Raw genomic sequence first — 21,312 nt, 5'->3', positions numbered from 1 at the left:
TTCAAATCAAAGAAAACCAGGATCCTGGAGTATCACCATACCCTGTCGCGGCGCTCTTACCCGGCACTACCCGCGTGCCCGCTTGAGGTGGCGGGGGGCGCGGGCCCTTTAAGCGCGGGGGGCTTCTGGGACTTGTAGTCCAGGCCCCGCTCATGTGACCAAGCGCGGCCGGGCTCGCCCGTCACGTGACGCCCGCTGAACCCTGGGGCAGGATGCGAGGCGAGGTAGGCGGCGGGGGGGAGGGGCCTCAGCTTGTGTTCCCCGCCCTGGGGCGAGGCGAGGCGAGGCGGTGCAGCCGGGGAGGGCAGTCCTTAGGGTTCACCCCGATGTGCGCAGCAGCGGCCGAAGAGCCTCGGCTATCGATGCGCTCGGCGCTCCGCTGCTTCTGCTTGGCCGGCGGAGCCGCGCGGCGTCTCTCCCCGCCCCCCTCCCCCCCTGCAAGATGGCGGCCGCGGGCTGTGGCGGTGGCGGTGGCGAGGCGGGAAGCGGCGGAGCGGAGTGAAGGGAAGCGGCCGCTCGGCCCCCTCCCCACCCCCTCACCCCGGGCCAGGCGGCGGGAGGACCCCAGGGCTGGCTGGAGGCGCGGGGCCGCGGGCCGGAGCGAGGCTGGAGCCCGCCAGGGTGAGAGGCCGCGCGGGGCCGCTTCAAACTGTCGAGACAGGAAAGCAAAGGGAGTGAGACGGGGATGGGCCAGGGCCAGGGCCAGGGCGGGGGGGGTCCGTGGGACACTGGCCTACTGGGTGCACACAGTTAATGTGGGCTTGAGGCCCACAGAGCAGTAGTTACCCCCTCCGCCTCCCCCCCCACACTGTTATTAGGGAGGCTGCTGGGGGGGTGTCGGCTGAACTCTATTAACGAAGGAGAAAACAGGCATGGGAAGCTCAGAGTGTCAAAATAAGTGCACCAAAGGGTGACACCCACTGGCCCTTAAACAAGTGCAGGGAGCCATTGGATACTGCCCAGTGAAACTCTGCCCAGAGACATGAATGGATGGGGGACAGGAAAGCAGCCACGCAGTCCCCAAGGGTTCAGTGGGGCACAGGCCTTTTGATGCGGGACAAAGCCCCCCTTGCTGATGGGGCATGGCACTGATTGCTTGGGACACAAAAAAATATAAAACGGGAATGGGAGTGAAAGCCATAGGTTTGAAACGAGGGCACCAAGGGGGGACATGGAGCAGAGTACACAGTACTATGCCCACCGGCCCCCAGATGGGTCTAGGGAGCCAGTGGGCACTGCCTGGTGAAACCCTGCCTGGGGACATGAGCAGGCCAGGGACAGGAAAACAGCCCTGTTGTCCCCAGGAGTCTGGGACACAGGAAACTGGGCACGGTGGACCTCTGGTCTGACCTAGCTATTGGCAACTCCTATGTTCGTATCTGGCCCTTAAGATTGTAAGCCTACTGTGGGGGAGGGGGCAGGAAGCTGTCATTGTCCTTGTTTCTTATATAGACTGTGGTATTACGTGAATTCTACCTAGGACTTGCCGTATGTGCCATTGGGGTTTCACATGTTTTCATGATGGTGTGACTTAATTTCTGTGCCCAATACTTCTTCCGAGTAGTTGGAGAACAAATCTCTTCACTTTGTGGACTGTAACAAAAACTTCCTACTTACTTGTATGTGTTTGAGGAGGGAAGGGTTTAGAACAGTCATCACCAACCAGTGGATCAAGATCCACCAGTAGATCTCGGAGCCTCTTGGAGTTGATCTGAAGCTGGGGTGGGGGGCTGAGTGCCTGTGTGCGTGCACACACGCGCCCCAGCCCAGCAGCTTAGTCCATGGGGGAGGGAAGGGACAGGGGCTAGATGGAGGCCTGTGTGGTGAGGGACAGTGCGGCAGAGGCAGGAGCAGGGGCAAATTGAGTGGGGCCCCGGCTGGGTGGGACTTACCTGCTGGGGAAGTGTGCCCCCAAATATTTTTTTCTTCCTCTGCCCCATCTGCCCCCCCCCCCCCCCTTCTCTCCCCGGACTTACCTGCTGGGCAGGGAGGGGTGGCAGCAGTGCATGATAGATCTTGGGTTGCTTTTAAATGCCAAAGGTGATCTCCTACTTAAAAAGGTTGGAGACCACTGGTTTAGAACCTGCTAAAGGCTGAACAGATATTTAATGTTTTAATATCAGCCAGTAGTTTATACAGCTTGGAAGTGTGTCCATGTATTTTAATTTATAAATATAGTTATAGAGAGAAATTTCACACAGCATGAAAAGGCAAGTTCTCTCCCCCAAAGAGTTTAAAATGTAACCCTAGTGTGGCATGATGGTTATCTCAGCTAATCAGAATATTGACTGCTCGGTTTCTTATTCATAGTTGAACATTAAAAAAAACACAATAAAATGTTGGCTAGAACAGCTTGGTTTTTTAAATGTTCTATTTCTACCAATAAGTTTGTCTCTGACTGAAGAATACAAGCTGTTTTCTCTTAGAGAATTGTAATACAGCTATTGCATAATGGTAAAATAAACAACCATCTCTTACCTGTACCAGCAACCATATATCAGCATGGCTCAACCTGGAATTCCCTCAGCAGGCAGGGGCTGGGAGTGCTGCAGAGGCCTTAGGAAAAGGGAGTGCTTTCTTCCTTTCTTTCCCCTCTCCCAGGTTGGCACTCAGAAGGGCTCCAGTGATATGGTTTGGGTTAGGGAATGCAGGTCTTTCTGAAGGGTGTACATCTTCACCCAAAAAACCTCTAGTCAATGTAACAGAACTGAAATCTGCTCATTGCATACAATCTAGCCCCCAGTTGGGTTCTTCTCTGTCTACCCAAATACAGGAGTTTAGAATTTCTCTTAAAGCAACCCACTCTTACAATAACTGCTGACAGTTAACAGTTTTGTCATCATCTCTGTTTTCAGTTTGTGTGTCATTATGAAAACCAGTGCAAGCCTTCTGACTATACCTTTTTCATTTTGTTAAAATACATGTTTTCATCAGCTTGATATTTTGAAGTGGAAGGGGGTTCTTTTTAACTCTATTATTAACACCCCCCAAATAATATAAGTTATCTAGAGCAAAGCATACCAAGCTTTAAGCATGATTATGAGCTCACAAGGAAGCACACTTTCCCCTTCCCAACTTTCTTCTAGTGAATTGCCGTGCAGTTCCATACGAGCGGTTTCCTCTTTGCCATTATGATTCTACTTAAGATTCTACATTATTTTCATTCTCTGTTTCTTAGACCTTTTTCTTTAGATGGGAACAGGGGAAGGAGCCCAGATGTGGGAACACATTCTCAGGCTCCTGCAAGACCACCAGGGCTTATGATGGCTCCAAGAAGAAAGAAGGTATGACTGCTTCATAATCTGAGAGAGTTGCCACAGCCTTTGCCGGCCTATGTAGTCAGAGTGGGAAAAGAAGCCAGTCTGCTAAACCCTAAGGCATCAGGCTGGGTTTCCACAGCGTTCCAAGCCTGTTCTGGCCTCAGGAAGTGAGATTCATAGATTGTAAGACTGGAAGTGACCTCGGAAGATCATCGGGTCCAGCCCCCTTCACCAAGCAAGAAAGACAACTGGGGTCAGGTGACCCCAGCAAGGTAATGGTCCAGTCTCCTCTTGAAGATTTCCAGGGTAGGCGATTTGTATCACCTCTGGAGGGAGGTTATTCCACAATCTGGGCGCCCTAGTTGTGAGGTACTAGGACTAGATCGTGAGTATAGCAGGGAGTATTTCAGAATGCAAATACCCTGACTGCTAATCTCTGCCTCTGCAGGATTTCTTGTTCTTGTCAATTCCCTGGAACTTGAAACCTAAATAGGGATGAGTTTAGTCTCAACAGCATTCTTAGCTCCTGCTGTCTCGGGGGACAAATAAGGCCTAGGAATGAAACCTTGGACTCTGGTGAACACTGAGCCTCATTCCTGCATCTGAGGTAAAGGAAGATGCTACTTTGCAGACCCAAGTATTTTTTCATTCTTGTGCATCAGTCTGTGTCAACTTTTGCTGCTGTGACTGTTGCATTTTATGCAGAAAGAGTTAGCTTCCATTGTTCCTTAATGGGGTCTCAGTTCTTTCCTTTCCCATCACACTCATCAGTTCTACAGTTCTTAGGGGGTGACTGAAGTATTCATGATGTGGGGTTGACAGCAGGCAGAACCCAGCAAGAGAGAAAGCGCACTTACAAGGATCAGCTGCAGGAAGAGGAAAAGATAGCAGCTCAGGTCAGGAAGACCTGGAAGAAAAGGCTGAAGGTGAAAGGATGCACATAAAAGCTTGTGATGGAGTTAGCGTGGCCATCATAGAGGGCATTTCGGTTTTCTGCTACTCTGTCCTCTATTTTTCTCTTTGTAAAGAGACATAAAGGCGTCAGTTTCGTATCACTAGAAGACGGAGGACAACCGGACTGTCCTCTATGATGACCACCCTAGTTGGAGTAGGGTGGGAGAATTGGTTGTTTTGAGGAAGTGTCCTGCAGAGACTTGTAAGCAAAGCTCAGGGAATATCCCATGTTGCTCAGGGACAGTTTATGGTTTGAAGTGTAGTGCTGTATTGCTCTGAGAAGGAGTCGAGCCCAGTTGTTTTGTCTCTGATGTGTGACTTCATGATAGATGAAGGGAGAGCAGGATTTTAGGCAGTCTTTTAAAGAAGAAGATTCTAGTTATTGCAGTGCTGCAGGTAACCAAGAGCTCCAAACTGCTCCATTCATCTCCATGGGATGTTAAAAAACTGAAAATAGATACTGGCAACTTAAGTTTTTTTTAAACTTTCTTCTCTGAACCAAAATTTCTGCTTTTTGGAGTCAACTAAAAGAGGATCTTTTTTTAAAGTTCAGCAGGTGTGGAAAACTATTGTTTTCTGCTTTTGCTTTTTCATTTGCTGGTTCATTTTCCATCCCTCATCTGGATTCCTCCAAACAAACTTATTTTTTACCTTCATAATGGTCAATAAATAATGAAAGTGTTTTGTGATGTGTATCTGTAAGAACATTTTCCCAGTCAGTCATTTTGGCCAGGTCACCTCCCTTTGCATTTCTCTCCTGGTTCCCCCTTCTCCAGTACATCAAACAAGCTACTTGTGTCCACTTGTAAGGCCCTTCACAGCCTTTTCTCTCCTTACCTACCATCTCTCATTCAGTACGGTGAGGTCAACTCTTGCATTCGATCAAGCCCTGATGTCAGCTGCCATTGCCAGCTTGTTAGATTTTCAAACAGGCTCCTTTTTTATCATCTTCCATGTTGCCAGTCTCGCGTGAGAAGCATCTCCCATAAATATCTGTCCTTCAAGTATCTATGGAAATCTCAACAGCAGTCAGGTTGCTGATGTGCTTTAGGCATTGCCTTACATATGCTGACTGATAATCATTGCTTCCCCTGCCTATCCATATCTCTCTGTTGTTTATCTTAGATTGTAAGCTCTTTGGGGCAAGGACCTTCTTCTTGTTTTGTGTTTGTACAGCATCTACTGTAAAGTCATCGTCATGACTAGGGTTCCTTGTTGCTGTACTAATATAAATAATAATAATAATATTGGTTTCCAGAATTACCTGCATCAGTATCCAGTGCACATTTGTTCTTTTTTTCTGCTGTCTTTGTAACTCATTTCTTCTTTTTCCAGGACAGTGAGCTTTTCTTTCTGGGGACAGAATCACACAAGAAGAAGAGGAAGCATTCCTCCGATGAGTTCTATCACGGAGGTAGGATAGCAGGTGGCCAGGATTAAGGAAATGGGGCAGATGGAAAGACTTACAGATCCCTGGTTTTAAGGAAGGGTCACTTGCTAACCCAGAGTAACAGTTTTGTATTCAGCGCTCTTTCATTTAGGAGTCACCAACTGTTGGGGAGTGCAAAAGCTGATGCATACCCAGCAGGTGGACAGAAAGCCCCAGGTTGCAGAGGAGGGATGAAGAACTAATATTTTTGGGTTCCAACACAACAAGGTCTTATTCACTGAGCAGTCACAATTCCCTAACATGCCCTTCTTATGTGACTTTTGCATTCTGTTATCACAACAAGCTGTGGACTTACTTGCAGAACAAAGTATTTCAAGGTGTCAAAACGTGTTCTTTTTCTGTAGTGAAACAAAAACTAATCTTTCAAATGTTTCCATAAATTTAAAGAGTTTTCTCAAAATAACTTTTCAGAGTGAAAAGCTCAGGTTAGAAGTAACCAGAAAACAGTGGACCTTAGGCGGTAGTTTGTTGTGATAAGCACATCTCTGTGAAATGGGTTGGCTTCAGGAAAGTAGCATATTTTTGGCAAAAATATATTTTATCAAAAGTGTTCTGATCAACTTCACAGTTTATACTGTTAACCAGCTCGAAGTCTATGGCTTCTCTTCATCTGTAGCTTGTTTCACGTTGCAAAGGAAGACTTGCACTGGCCATAGGGGATAGAGGTCTTTTCTCTGTGCCAGAACAATAACCAGCTAGCTCTGAGCATAAGGAGTTCTGTGGGACTCTTGTCATACTTCAGACCAGTGTAGGAAGAGGGGTTGCCTTGGAGGAGATGAGTTTGATGTGTGTTGGTTTGGTCCCTTTTAGACCTTTCACCTTTGGAACTACCATCAAAGAAGAAGAAAAAAGCAGTGTCAAGCCCAACTTCTGCTGACACAGCCATGGACCTCCTCAAGGCTATCACCACCACGCCTCTTACCACAGGCTCCAAGGCTTCAAAAAAGACCTCAGAAAAGTCATCTTTCTCTTCCTTTACTGCCTCTGGGTACTCAGAGAGCAAAAAGGAGCACCACAAGAAGAAGCTTAGTGGGAGCAGTGGAGAGGCATCACTGGATGATGGGAGCTTCCACAAATCCAAAAAAATGAAACCACTCTATGTAAACACCGAGACGCTGACCCTACGTGAGCCTGATGGTTTGAAGATGAAGCTTATCCTTTCACCAAAGGAGAAAGGAGGCAGCGCAGCAGATGAGGAGTCATTCCCCTACTCTTCAGCACCAGTAGCAACAAAAAAATCCTCCAAGAAATCAGCCCGAGATGAACAAGGATCATTCCTTCTGGGGCATGAGTTTCAGAGCTTGCTGAAGTCATCCCGGAAGAAGCACAAGCCACCACCAGACCCACATCCAGCGCCCATCTCTGAGGGATTTGGCCCTGACACCTCCTTTTTCTCAGAAGGCCATGGGAGTGAGTATGACATTTCAGGGTTGGAGCCTCCATTAGAATCAGGTTCATCCTCTGGGGGAGAGTTGGAGGCTGGAGAGTTAGTGATAGATGACTCTTACCGGGAGATTAAGAAGAAAAAGAAATCGAAAAAGAGTAAGAAAAAAAAGGACAAGGAGAAACATAAAGAGAAGAAGCACTCCAAGTCTAAGAGGAGTTCTGGACTCCCTACCTCGGTGGCAGTAGCAGAAGTCACAGTATCAACACCGCCGCCGCCGCCACCGCTACCACCACCCCCTCCACCCAGCACCCCATATATCCTCCCTGCACCGCCACCACCGCCTCCTATTCCTCCTCCCCCTCCTCCACCTCCTCCTCTACCACCTCCTCCAGTATTCCATGTAGATGGACAAAGTGAGAAGAAGAAGAAAAAAGAAGAGAAGGAGAAAGAGAAGGCAGAGAAAGCAGAAAAGGACAAAGAAAAGGTAAACGGCATCAGGTAATAGAAATTGTTCTATATAAAGTTTGATGTTGCATAACTATGGGTCAGGTATCAGGTATTGCAGTTGCAAATTCAGATTGCTGCCATTGTCCAAGAACTGGAGCTTTCAGTTGGGTTTATGTGAATCAAGTGAATATTGAGGTTATTGTCTCTCTGAAACGTAACTTAGAAGTGCAAACTGACCTGTCTATCTCAAAGTAATTTTAAATGTTGAAACCCAAAGTTAACTGCAGTATTGGCATTAACCGGTTCATTTCCGAAACTGCTTTGCAAAAAAAAAAATTCACTATTGCTGTTCTCTACCAAATGGGATGGGTACTGCAGGGGCATAGCCAGACATTCACTGATGGAGGTTAGTGAGAAACTTTTTCTATGAGTAGTTTGTCATAACTGTTCATTATGGAGTTTCTCACCTTTTTTTGAAGCGTCTTGACAGGATACTGGACTAAAACTGGTCACTAATCTGGTCCAATATGGCAGCGCAAATACTAGTTTTGTGAAGTGGCACATTTCCAATTGTGTTGTAAGCTGAGAACCTGGAGTTCTATGGCTAATTTATAAACATGAAAGTGGGGAAAATTGAATGTTGTATAAATGAGTTTTGCAAGATAATGGACCTGTTGCAGTATGTGGTGTACACAGGGAGAAATCAGAGTAGACCAGTGTTTCCCAACCAGTGTGCCATGGCTGTCAGAAAGGAATGGGTGTGCCGTCGAATTTTGCCACGGCAGTGAGCTACAATAGGTTTGAGGATGGGGAATGCCTTAACAAATGTGCCGTGGAAAATTTTTATTAATGTAAGTGTGCCTTGGGCTGGAAAAGGTTGGGAAGCACTGGAGTAGACTAACAGAAACTGAGCTGAATTGTGTCAGGAATTGGCCAGGTATAATCCAAGAGCCCATCATAAATTTCAGTCAATGAAATGGACTGTTTTGTCTAAAATGTGGGTAGGCTTTCTCTAATCACAGATTGTGGTGGCAGAGTCTCCTGCTTCTGTCACTGTGTTGCTAATATCTCACTCCTTGTAGGGATGCTGGGACTGGAATGAAAGGTAGTTACGTATCAGGATTTGAGCTGAGTTGATGGATGTGTGAGGAGTAATGGCAATGTAGTGCGAAGTGGTACTGGAAGTCAGAACTGAGATGTATTAGTAGAAATGTACATTGATCCTGTATTAGGATAACATGTTGTTGCAGTATGGGAATGAAATGCATTGTCAGAGCTTTTGCAGGGTAAAAGTAGACTAGGACTGGTTCTGATCAATAGTTAAAGCCCTTACTTTCATGAGTGCTGATTTCACCAAGAAAATATGAAAGAATTCTCCTTCAGACTCCTTACATTTCTTGGGAGTTCCCTTTACTCCCCAGTGGACCAATGTACAGTAGTCCTTTTCTGAAAGATTTTGTAGAAATTCTAGGAAATCCTTACACTTAAATAGACTTTAGTATAATTTAAAAAACTTCCCTCACTTTCTTTTTTTCTTTCTTCCAGCCAAAGAAGAAAAACATGTCTGCCTACCAGGTGTTCTGTAAGGAGTATCGTGCAACCATTGTGTCAGACCATCCAGGGATAGGTAAGAGAGTAACTAGGCCTCTTTCTCAGTTGTTGTACAGCTCTCTGATTGAATACGAGGACATCTCACTTTGTCCTGTCATCTACTAACACTAGCAAAAGGTCTGCCACTAGGCTTTGAATATGAGACAGCCATGTGAAGAGGAAGAGATTTCATGAGCGGGGATCCGAGTTTTTTGAAGAATTTATTTTAAGGAGAAAAATGCAGATGTTCTCCTTTTTCCTTCTTGAAAGGAGAATAATGCAGGAAACAGCAGGTTTCTCCTTGCAGGCTGGCAGAGTTTCAGCCTACAAGAGGCTGCTTGGGGCTGAAGCAGGATGAGTGTGATCAGGCAGGGGTGCCACTTGCATGTGCGCACACACATGCACTTGGCAGCCAGACAGTGTGGTGGAGGGCAGCTTCCGCAGCTGTCTCCAGGTAAGTCAGGGGGTTGGGGAGGAACTGAGGCCTCCCACAGTGAGGGAGGGAGTTGGGCAGGGCTGGGGGTGCTGCCCAGTTGGAGCAGGGCCTGTGACCTGGGGCTCAGGTCCAGGGTGGGAATGTGCAGCTGCAAGGCCCAGCGGGGAGTGAGACAGAGCCACAGGCATCTCGTCCAGAGGATGAGTGGGGGGCAGCTCCCTGCCACTGTGCATACTCTTAGAAAGGGGCATGGGGGGCAGGGGGCATTTGTCCCCTGCTGCTGCCAGGTGGGCAGAGGGCACTTTGCCATGGTGGCACTGGGCTCCCCGTGGTTCCGTTGTGCCTCCCTGTGCTGCTGTGCCCCGCTATACCAGGTCCTGCCTGCTGGGCTGTGGAGGCCCCTGGGGAAAGGGCAGCAGGACAGAGTGCCCCAAGCCCACAGCAGGCTGTCTGCATCCACTACTGTCCCCAACGGGCTCCGCTGCAGCCATAAAGCCCACATGGGAGGGGGCTTTGTGCTCTGCTCCACCGTGGCAGCCAACGCTCAGATGCTACTGTGAGGGCAGGAGGTTGTGGGCCCTGGTCCCTGCCCCATAGCTCTGGCAGCTGGGGGCCCCCTCTGGCAGGGTGTGAGGGAGAGGAGAGGGGACAGGGGGCTGCAGGTCATGAGTGAGGGGCACTGGCAAGGGGGGGGGGTGGCAGGCTGTGGGTTGGGGACTATGGGGCAGTGGCAGGGCCAGGGGGCTATGGGTTGGGAGTGAAGGCCACCTGTGGGGGTTGGAGGGCTGCAGTTTGGGATTGAGGAGCACCAGCAGGGCTCTGGGGCCTGTGGGTTCGGGGGGGGCGGGGGCGCCTGTGAGTCAGGAGCGAGGAAGGCCAGGGGGTTATGGTTTGGGAATGAGGGGCAACGGCAGGGGCAGGACACTGGTGTATCAGGGTTGTTCAGCCCCACAAAGTGGGTTAGGTGGACACAGCCACAGCTGGACTGCATCCTTGTGAGCGAAGGGGGCAGGGGAAGCTCTGATGTTCTGTGATAAAAACAAAAACACCAACATATATAGGTATTTAGAATTAATTTTATTATAATAATTGAGGTACTGTTAGGCTTCCGTATTGCTTTAAAATTGTAAATATATCAGTGAAGCATTGTCCATATGATACCTATATATATTGGTGTTTCATTTTAATTGTGGAAAAACGTGGATTTGGGGGGTTTAAGTCAGAGAATCTGGGATTTTTATTAGAGAATTTACAATTTTTAAATGGTGGAAACCAGGATCCCTGCTCATGAGTAACAGTTTGACCAACCTCATTTCTGTTTACCTGCAAAACTGTCCCTGCCTTGCACTGTGAAGCCTCCACGTACAGAACTTCCCAGTGCAGTTATATATGTTCCACATCGACCTTTCCAGTTTAGAAGATATGCAGGGTTTATGTTGGAAATAATCTCCAGGACACTATAAGTTCTTGGACTAGCCATGGAACAAGCTATTCACTACAAGCATGTACGTGAGCTAATTTCCCACTGTTTCTGTAATTACACAGACTTTTTAAAAAAAACATTTTTCCTTGTTCTGTCCTTTTTCCTCACTAGATTTTGGGGAACTGAGCAAAAAGTTGGCAGAAGTCTGGAAGCAGCTACCTGAGAAGGATAAACTGGTAAGCGTAGCCATGACAGCAGTCTTACGTAGGGTTTAGATTATGATTTGTATAGGATGGTTTGGATAGGGATTAGGCTTGTGCGAAGCGGCTAGTATTTGCTTTGGATTCGGCCGATTCGGGGGACAGTGATTCAATTCAGTGATTCAAATCACTGTCCCAAATCGATTCACTCGAATCACACAGGCCTATCCCCCGCCTGCTGTCCTAGCCCTGGCAATGGCTGCCGTGCCCACCCCAGCTCCATCACTGGGTGCTGGGGCGGGGAGGATTCCCACTGCGCTGCGTGAGGGGGCTCTGCAGGAGCCCCCTGACACCCCCCCCCTCACTTCCCCAACCGTCCCCAAGGCTGCCCCAGCTTTAAGAAAAACAACCCAGACTCACCAGTTCCTGCCTGGTGGGGGAGCGATCCCTGCTGCCCCGTGCTGCGTGGGGGGTCTGCAGAAGCACCAAGGCTGCTGCAAGAGCTGGTGAGTCAGGGGAGGGGGGGGGTTCTTAAAGGGCCAGAGCTGGGGGGGGGGGGTCGAGGGGCTCATGACAGAGTGGGGGGCAGCAGGGATTGCCCCCCACTCGGAAGCACCCAGTGAGTAGGGTTTTTGTTTGGTTGGTTTTTTTAAACAACCAGGAGCTGGGGCCAGGTGGGGCAGCCCTGGGAGAGGGCTTGGGGAGCAGGCAGGGGATAGGGCCTGACAAGGGTCCCCCCATGGTCTCCTCCCCCCTTCTCCAGCCCCCCCCTCCCCGTACTTACCAGCTCTGAATCCAGGTCCAGCTCCCTGCTGCAGCAGGCAGGGAGTGCCCAAATCACTGAAGCACTCTGAATATTTTCCAAATTGATTCAGACCTTTTAATTGGTCCCTAGATTTGATTTGGATTTGGAGATTCGGCCACCAAATTGGCCCGAATCTCCTCAGAATCGAATCAGTACCCAAAGCTTCATACCGCCCTAATAGGGATGATCTTGCCTCAGGCAGGGGGTTGGACTAGATGACCCTGGAGGTCCCTTCCAGCTCTGCTTCGGTATAAGTCTATAAGAAGATTTTTTTTTTTTTCTAAAATACTTTGTATGAATCAGTTGCCTGCATGCTCTTGTTGCAACTGCCACCTTCATACATACAAAAGGCAGCCCCCTACAGGCTGGAACTGAGCAATCTTAAACACCCTCATCTCTTCCCCCCTCCCCCCCCCAAATCACACACAGATGTCTAGTTCCTGTTCATGAAAAATGCTTGGCTGGTCACCTATCCATAAAGTTGCCTCTCACATTCCAGTTCTGGCAGCAGGATTGCCTAACAGTTTGAATCTTACTTTGTTTTTTATCATGTTCTGTGAAGAGTTGGAAGCAGAAAGCTCAATATCTGCAGCACAAGCAAAATAAAGCAGAGGCCACAACAGTGAAGAGGAAGGCAACCTCGTCAGAGGGTGCCCCAAAAGTGAAAGGTAGTAGCTACGTTTGCCCAGGTCTTGGGGGTAGGGGAGAGCAAACAACTATGTACTCAGTTAAGAGCAAGCACCCCTTGTGCTCCTTTTCTCTTCTAGCTTTCTACTCATCAGTTCTGTTTCCATGCTTGATCCATCATGTTACCGAGAATAATCCCTCTAGGATAAGAAATGGCATCAGCAGAGTTGAAAAGGATATCCTGTCCGATTCTTAGCTACAAAGATGGTGGTGTTAAACCACCATGATTAATTTTAAAAGATGTAAAGCAAGGCATAACAGGTGGAAGCTCTGAGTAGGGACTAGATGCTGGAATTAAAAAATGCATGATTAGCTTAGCATCGGTGTTAAATCAAAGAATTTTCCACCATCACCACTAAGTATTAATATTACCACCAATACTACCACTAAGTATTAATATTAATACTACACCCAGAAGTGGAATATGTGCTTTTTATGTGTATATGTAAAGTCCTGACTCTAAAGAGCTTGCATCCTCAATAGACTTGTTATAAGGAAGGGAGAGAAAAAAACCCAGGGTTTTTTTGTATCTATCTGTTTTCAGCTTCTCCGACAGGAGTACTTTCACCCCATAAGAAGTCGCCCTCCAGTACTGTGGTATTATCCTCTTCACCAGCCAAAGTCCCTGAGACGGAACCCATTGATGTAGCTGCACATCTACAATTGCTGGGTGAATCTCTGAGCCTCATTGGACACAGGCTGCAGGAGACAGAGGTGAGTACAGGTGCCATTATAGAAGCAGGGGAGAGGTGTCCCATGTTAGCCCAAGTTAGCCAAAGTTCTTCTAGTATAAAGAAATTACAGATGGAGTCAGCTGTTTCTTTGTTGTGTCCCTGTTTATTAACAAAGGATATAGTAAGTTCTTTTTCCTGGAACCCAGCAGGCACCAAACATCTGGTAACACTTTCGTTGCTGGCAGACCCAAGCTATTGCTGCCAGCACTCAGGCCAAACACCTTCAGCTTTCTAAGGACATGTTCAGACAACGTTATCTTTCTCATTGCCTTTTTTAACATGTAGTCTTCTGTGTTTCAAAGCTTCAGTGGGCTGAATAGGTGGCAGTATCCTCTCATCCCACGGTCCTGCATACCACATGCTTTTATTGCCAATAAAACAAATGCGCATGAACTCCTTTTTTTTTTCTAGTGATGACAATTGAGATTTTACTGCAAGGGAGCTGTTCGCTCTGTTCTAACAATCAAAGGCTCTTCTTTCACAGGAAGCTGCGCAAAAGTAATTCTCCACCCAGAAATCCCTTACATTAGTGCAGCCCTAGCTACAGTCTTAATTCCTTGAGTTCAGGGAGACAGCGTTTTCCAGGACATTTCATGTTTTGTTTGAGGTTTAAATATGTATTACCATACTAGGTGATGGAAAACAATTATCCAAATGTATCCAATTTCAAGACAACTTCAAAAACATGTATGAAATGCTTGGCATGAGGTAGTAACTACACAAATAGAATAGGTAGATTAGAGAAGTTCAGGAGCAAGTCCTTAATATTTGCAAGAGAAGAGGTTATGGGGTGGTGAGATTTAATCTCTGCTGTTCTTTTCCATTCAGTTTGATCCTCCTTTATTCTTTCCAGGGGATGGTGGCTGTTTCAGGAAGTTTGTCAGTGCTTTTAGATTCTATTATCTGTGCTCTGGGCCCTTTAACATGTTTGACCACACAACTGCCTGAGCTGAATGGCTGCCCCAAGCAAGTTTTGGTGAGTTCCATGTGATTCTTATTTTGGTTCTAGACTTACTTATTTTTATGGGAAGAGAGTTAAAATTCTGATTGGCAGAGCTTTGTGACACTGAGTCTCCAGTGCAGAAAACTTCATGCTAGGGCACTATTATTGTGGGTGGGATGTATGAGAGAATTCTCTGAGAAGGCATTGCCTAATGAGTTTTCAGTGAAAGCTGTGGAAATGCTAACCATTCAAGGGAAGCTGGTCTTTTTTTAATCCATTTATTACAGTAGCTGTAGCTTCTATTTCTGAGTGACTGAAACTCTCAATCTCAAGCAGATAAAGCAACTATGCATACTAGACATTTTAATGCAAGTTTGCAATAAGAATTTACAGGCCCTACAGCTGGTCTATACACCCACCTGTTAAATTTTTTTGGTCATGTGTGCATTGTTCATGTGACTGCAATTAAGCACATGGCTCCTAACAGTGAGGGGTGGCACTGAACACCTTCAAAGATAAACCTTTTCTTGTCCATCTATAGCCGGGTGCTAGCTGCATGTTCTCTCCTGCATGCCGGAAACACATTTGCTATTGAACCCTCATTTGGGAACAGACATCCTGCAGCTCCGGTATAGTGTGAATCCAAGTGAAAAAACAGAACATATTACATTAGCAGACAGGGCGATTTAAAAGACCACATTAGGAGGAGACATGAATAAAAAGGAGGACTGAAAGAAGAATGAAAAATGAAGTCACAAGAAGCAAAATGTGTAGAACAAAGCAAAGGGAAATCATGTCTGATTCAAGAGAAAAGAATAGCAATACAAATGTGAAGAAAGCAGTGGATGTGACATGAACAGGCATGTTTTACAAAGGTTCTGCCATGAAGTCCCATGCTGGCTATTGGCATATCTTCTAATAAACTGAGTCACCTGAGTACTCCTGCCTGCTCAAGTTATGACTACTTTACTACTGGGCATTTTTTCTTGTACTGCTTTCCCTTGCCCAAAGCATTATGAGCTCTGACACCCTTCTAGCATCATTAATGCAGTGTATGACTTGACAGCTTGATCCTCTTATTTCTGTAAAGAGTTAGGGAGTGTTAGATGAGGTAGTGCTAATTTTTCACTTCTGGAGCTTGGAGAACTTCTCTGATATTAGCAGACTAATTTTAATATCAAGAATTCATCTACATCTGTAACTCTCTTGTCCCCAAAGCAGGCTAGATGTGTCTGTGCTTGTGGTGCAGTTTACCTTTTCAGTTAATAGGTGGTGCTGCTAAATTGTAGGATCAATCAAGAAACTGGCAAAGAATCCATTTCCTCTGTCTTTGAGTATGAACTTTGGGAGTGCAGCACACCAGGAATCAGACCTTAGTTGTATGGTCTTCACTGAGGCACAGGGGACTGTATTGTCCTTCAAACTTCCACCTGATTTGTATGGAAACTCTAGGAACACAGAGAAACTCTCTCTCCCACCTTACATCTGAAACGGATTATGGTGGTTTACTTGTTCTGTTTAGCTTAACACATTGCAAATTCTAGCAAAGGTTTTGTATGTGCGTTTGGGACTTCGTTGGTATCCCTTCCATCACCTTAATTGGATCCCTTATCGCTGTTTTCCCTCTGGATAATATGGTTTGGATATGGATTTCTTCTGAGTTTCTTCACACTAGTTCTAGGACCAGTTACATAGGGTAAGAGAGGCAGTTAAGAACAACAGGAAGTGTTCCCTTAATTCTAGATGCCCCTGTTGTGCTCCCAGGCATTGAGATTGCAAGCAGACTGAGCAGTAGACAGAGTATTTCCATGGCTGCTGGTTAGCCTAGAGCAGGGGTTCCCAACCTTTTTATGCTGAGGACCAGCAAACTGTGAACCATAAGTGACCAGCATACTGCAGGCAGGCAGCCAACCCTTTTTTATACTGAATACTGTACTGAATACAGTATAAAAAAGGGTTGGCTGCCAGGCCACAGTATGCAGGTCATGTCCAGTCGGCAGTTTGCTGGTCTGTAGTCACTTCCAGTCTGGCAGCCAGCCCACCTGCAGACTGGCAGCCGACCCTTCATGGCCCAGCACCAGGTTGCGACCCGGGGGTTGGGAACCCCTGGCCTAGAGTGCTGGTGACTTCTGACTTGGGTTGGTCTCGTCATGTAGGAGCTTGTATGACAAGGCGGGGATTTCTCCAGTCTATTGTGTTATATTAAAGCCTTGTTTCTGTAGCTTTTTGAGTCAGAGCCCATTTTTAAAAAGAATATTACATGTTCTCTTCCCAGTCAAACACACTCGACAACATCGCCTACATCATGCCTGGACTTTGACAGAAGAGGACCCTGGGATGTACACACCTCTGTGTAACTGACCTGTGTACATACACGTTATACCGGCACTCTAAGGGCTCCGTGTGTAGGGTTTTAAAGTTTTATATTTGTATAGTATATACATAGGATTGTAACTATTTTACTTTTATTAATTTTATGAAAAGTTGTGAAGTATAAGCTGAGAGAATCCTTTCCAATTTGGTGGGAGTGACCTGCTCAATGCATTCTCCAATCTAAAGGCGTTTGTGTGATTAGACGTCAGAAAGCTTTTGATATATCAGCCTTAAATTCAAAGAAACCTTTTATTTGGAATTGGCCTGGGAACTGACTGTTTATCCATGATGGATAGACAAGCTAGTTTATTTTGGACCAAGCAGTAGCACTTGACACATCACCAGCCCTGTTTCTAACACTTTTTCAGTCTGTGAGAGAAAACAGGATGCCTGTTGAAATCCTGAGGTTACCACCTCTGGTCACCTCTCCTCTCCACTCTTCTTTCCCATCCCCCCAAGCCAGTCACAAGTGACTGAAAGTTTTTCTTGTCAATTGGCTGGTAGCTTGCATTAAAGTAGTCCTGGAGATGGCAAGGAGTCTGGACTCTTCCAGTGGGCATGCATCTACATTGCCATTAGCTCAAGATTGCATCCTCAGCAGAGGGCCAAAGATTGAATTTGGGATTATGGAAGATTGAACCTCCCTTGAATTCCTCCAGAGGAGGGCTAGCCCACTCTGGCAAGGAAGAAGCAGTTAGAGGAGGAAAAAGCTTGCACTGCCCCTGTCCGTGTACTGGTTTTATGAGTAGAAAACTTTTAGTTTCTAAGATTGCTGATCCCATCCCTTTCACCAGCAGTATTATGAAGAGGCATGGAATCCTCTTGGTGCTGCTGTATTCTCCAGAGGAAGTAATTAATGCTAAAGATTGAAGGAGTTATTGCTGGGTTTGGCACAGATGGGTTCATTGGACAGATCCCTGCTCCCCACAGCCACATGTTGGCATTCCAAGCTCCTGCTCCTCCAATGTGAGTTGCAGGAAAGCACTTGATTCTCACATAGGCTTGTGTGTATGTGTGCGTGGTGTCCATATTGTGTATTTAACTTTTACCAATATCTGTAATAGATTTTAATTTATCCTGTATATTTCTGTGTATATAGATATAATTTAAAAACAAAAGTCCTTCCCTCCACCAAGTGTGTGGAAAATATGAATCAGCTGTGCCCATCCCTAGTTCCTGCAGGAATAAGCTGCATCTGTTATGGCAAAGCTAGGCTCTGCAAGGGGGAATAGCAGCCAACAAAACTTTGAGCCCTTGTGGCCAACAGGGTGTCCAGTGATGTTGGGTGGAAGCTGAAATGGGAAGCCTTTTATTTTGGCTTTGGCCTCGCCCTCCATTATAACATTACAGATGTTAAAGTAGCAGAATCAGAGCACTTCTGTGCTGTTACAAATTGTGCTTTCTCTCTTTTCCAGGGCAGCTGAAAATGAGCTGTTCCTCATTATTGCTGAGACCTAAATCTATTTCATTTTAAAGCCAATCTTCAGGTGCCTGGAAGGGGCTTCCTGCCAGTTTCCTTCCCAGCTACTGTCTCTTGCAGAGCTTCCCCTTTTCCCAGTTCAGTGTTGCTTTTATTTGTCTATCAGAAGGGCTGGTTTGGTGGATGGAACAGGACTCTTTCAGAACCTCAGTATAAGGCAGAAATCTCTCACCCAGATATGGCTAATTTGAAGCAGAATTTGAGGGAGCTTGGAGATATGGGAAAGTCTGTCTGGCTTCTGGATCTGGACATTTACCATGGTTCTTGCAAGTGGCATAAAATGCTTGGCTCCATTTCCAGCTCTCCACAAGAGATGGAGTATTGTATCAAAGAAAAAGATTTGCAGATCTCTATCTAAGGAACAGAAGGGGATCAGCTTTAGCTTTACCATCTGTATAACAGTAAACTCTTGAAGAGTTTAGAAACACACACACAACCCTAATGTATTGTATTTTTATTTAAAATTTGTACACATTTGTATAATCTGTATCTTGTGGTATTTGGTACTAGAGGGAAAAACTTTGGACTGAGAACTAGCAGTTTTTATATTTTTGTTATTTTCCTGCCATTTGATCCAGATTGCATTACAATTGTATAAAGAAACTTTTTGTACTGTACTTACAATATAATTTTTTTTAACATTTGGAGTTTTGTGTCATTTATTTTTTTGCTTGGTATTTGTAATTTGCTGGTTGTCACTTCCCTCACTACTCTAGCTGTCCTAGCATTTCGTTTTATGGAATGAAATGTCTCTGGTATTTGAAATCTAGACCCATCCTGTGGTTCTTGGCTGGGTACTTCAGTGTCTTATTTCTAATGAAAGGCTGCTTGAAATACAACTTGGAGATTACTGAGTTGTACCATTTAGCAGCCTCAGTAAAAGACCTGCATGACTACAGAGGGTTGTCACTTAAATGCCCTAGTACCAGGTTATCTGCCTGCCCCTCTCCTTGTTTACCATTCAGTGAATGGCAGGCAAAATGATACAAGTGTTTCAGGATCCCTCAGCAATGGCAGGATCACATCTTGTAATACTCTTTCAAAACACCCTATTTTCAAGAGCAGAGAGACTCAGTTATAGGCTCAAAACTTCTGTGTAGCAATGTCCCAATATATGATGATCATGCAAAATGTGATTCCTCACCAACTCAAGTTGCACTTTTTGTAAGGAGACATTTCAACACAAGTTCAAAGGAAAATAACGTTATAACCAGGAAACACCTACCCACAACCATTTCAACACATTTAAGCAGTAGTTTTCCTGGAATTCTTCATTGTAAGGACTACAGACTTTCAGGCCCCATTTCAGGCTCACCTCATGCAACATGCTTGTTTACTACTTAGACATGGTATCAGCTTATTTGAAACCATGGAAGTGGGGGTCTTAGGCTTGCTAGTGCAGTCGCCATTGCAAAAATGGTAGCTTTTCCATTGCTTTTTCAGCTGTCCCTATCCCCACTATTGTGACCACAACAGAGCTAACAAGCCAGGCTAATCACAGAGGCAGAAGAACCAGTGTTCAGTCCATCTTACAGAGGCTGCAGCGTGAGCTAACACAATCTGCACAAATGGAAGCAATGTGGAATTGGACTTTGCCATTTGGAGTAGGCAGCTTTGTCAAAATGAGGATTGGTACTTGGTAATGGCCTTGGTGCTCTTAACAGACCTATTACATGTGCAACATTACAGCAAGGGGCACATTTTCTGGAAGTTCTTACTGGTGTTGTTGCAACTTGCAGTATTTCTCCTATGGAAGAATTGCTAGAGAGAGAGGGTTTTTTTTGTCCCTGGTCCCTTCCTGCCAAGGATTCGCAAGTAGAGGTGACAACTGGTACTGCTAAGGAGGTGTGGTGGTGGGGGATGGTACTACCAATAATGTGGGCCATGGTGGGAAGGGGTGTAAAGGCCATATCCTCTCTTGCCTGAGATTTCCCAGTGGCCAGAGAAAAGGCTATGATGACACATTGAAGGCACACCCTAAGCAAATAGATGCTGACATCAAGAGCCCCAGCTGACTGTCAACTGGAGCTGACTGTCAACTGACTCCTCAGCCTCAACCAAGCACTAGTCTGTTTCGATGGAAGAGAGGGAGTGGGGGAAGGAAAAGGAGGAGAGGAATCCTAGCCTGCAGCCTCCTCTCAGCTGCTGAAAGGCCTGCGCTGACTGTAGTTGACTCTGTGGCTCAAGGACCAGACTCTGCAAGCAGCTTGGGCTCCACAGTAGAGGCCTGCCCAGAGCTGGGGCCAGCTGAACAAAATGGCTTTGCGTGCTGTGCTCTGGCACGTGCTGGGGGTTGCAAACTGCTAGACTAGATGATCTCTTAAGATCCTTTTCAGCTTTACTTCTCTCTGCCATCTGTCTCCTGGGAACAGTGTTACCAGGTCTTAAATATGAAAATATTGTATTGGAAGCTCAAAATGATTGTATTTTCAGAAAAACTGTCATACACTGAAAAAATTTAAGTATACAACTAAGTAACATCATGTTGCCTTATACCAGGGGCAAGCGGTTATTTTGGGCAGAGGGCCACTTACTGAGTTTTGGCAGGCAATCGAGGGCTGCATGACAGGCAGCCTAGGGCAGATTAATATTAATTTTCTAAATTTTTTAGGGGCCCCACGGGTTGGATAGAATGGCCTGGCAGGCCACATCTGGCTCCCGGGCCGCATTTTGCCCACTCCTGCCTTATACTGGTATCATTGCATCCTGCACTGCACTTGACACTATGACATTTTGTTTAACTCTTTCTCCAACTGGTTAAACTGAATTGATTGCTATGATTAGTCTTTTCTCTCTGTTTTGTGTTTCAGGTCTATGTATTGTAAATTGTTCTGCAGTTACTTCATATTGCTCACTGGAAGTCCCCAGTGAGTGAGAACTGGGTCATCAAAATTGAAGTTTTGAGGCAAGCAGGCATAAGCAATTGCTGAGCATGAACCCAGAAGTTGGTTAAGATTCCCTGAGAGCAGGGTTGCCAACAGTTTGGATCTATTCTGGGAGGCTTTTGGAACACCAACATGCCCACAACACAACACGCATTTGCCCGCATGCTTGTGTATGTCAGTTATGGATTACAGTGTGTAGATTTTACATCAGGAAGGCAAATGCACATGACTAGTACATTTTAAAATCCCACTGTATAA

General features: G+C 46.1%; 1 protein-coding gene across 2 annotated transcripts; it reads left to right on the top strand.

The window, feature by feature from the left end:
* The first annotated feature begins 421 nt into the window (after window positions 1-421).
* Window positions 422-18,810, top strand: HMGXB4 (HMG-box containing 4). Of its 2 annotated transcripts, none has more exons than XM_059726426.1 (9): window positions 422-621; window positions 5,550-5,628; window positions 6,475-7,535; window positions 9,044-9,125; window positions 11,119-11,183; window positions 12,515-12,620; window positions 13,184-13,353; window positions 14,227-14,349; window positions 16,592-18,810. In XM_059726426.1, exons 3-9 carry the CDS (start codon window positions 6,549-6,551, stop codon window positions 16,634-16,636), a joined length of 1,578 nt encoding a protein of 525 aa, XP_059582409.1. In that variant the 5' UTR covers window positions 422-621; window positions 5,550-5,628; window positions 6,475-6,548; the 3' UTR covers window positions 16,637-18,810. The 2 variants fall into 2 exon arrangements, with proteins under 2 accessions (XP_059582409.1, XP_059582410.1); XM_059726427.1 differs by lacking the exon at window positions 422-621 and adding an exon at window positions 3,383-3,532.
* The last annotated feature ends 2,502 nt before the right edge of the window (window positions 18,811-21,312 follow it).

Source organism: Alligator mississippiensis, chromosome 4 (genome assembly GCF_030867095.1).
Source record: "Alligator mississippiensis isolate rAllMis1 chromosome 4, rAllMis1, whole genome shotgun sequence".
Classification (NCBI taxonomy): domain Eukaryota; kingdom Metazoa; phylum Chordata; order Crocodylia; family Alligatoridae; genus Alligator; species Alligator mississippiensis.
This window is presented reverse-complemented; position numbering and strand designations above follow the sequence as displayed.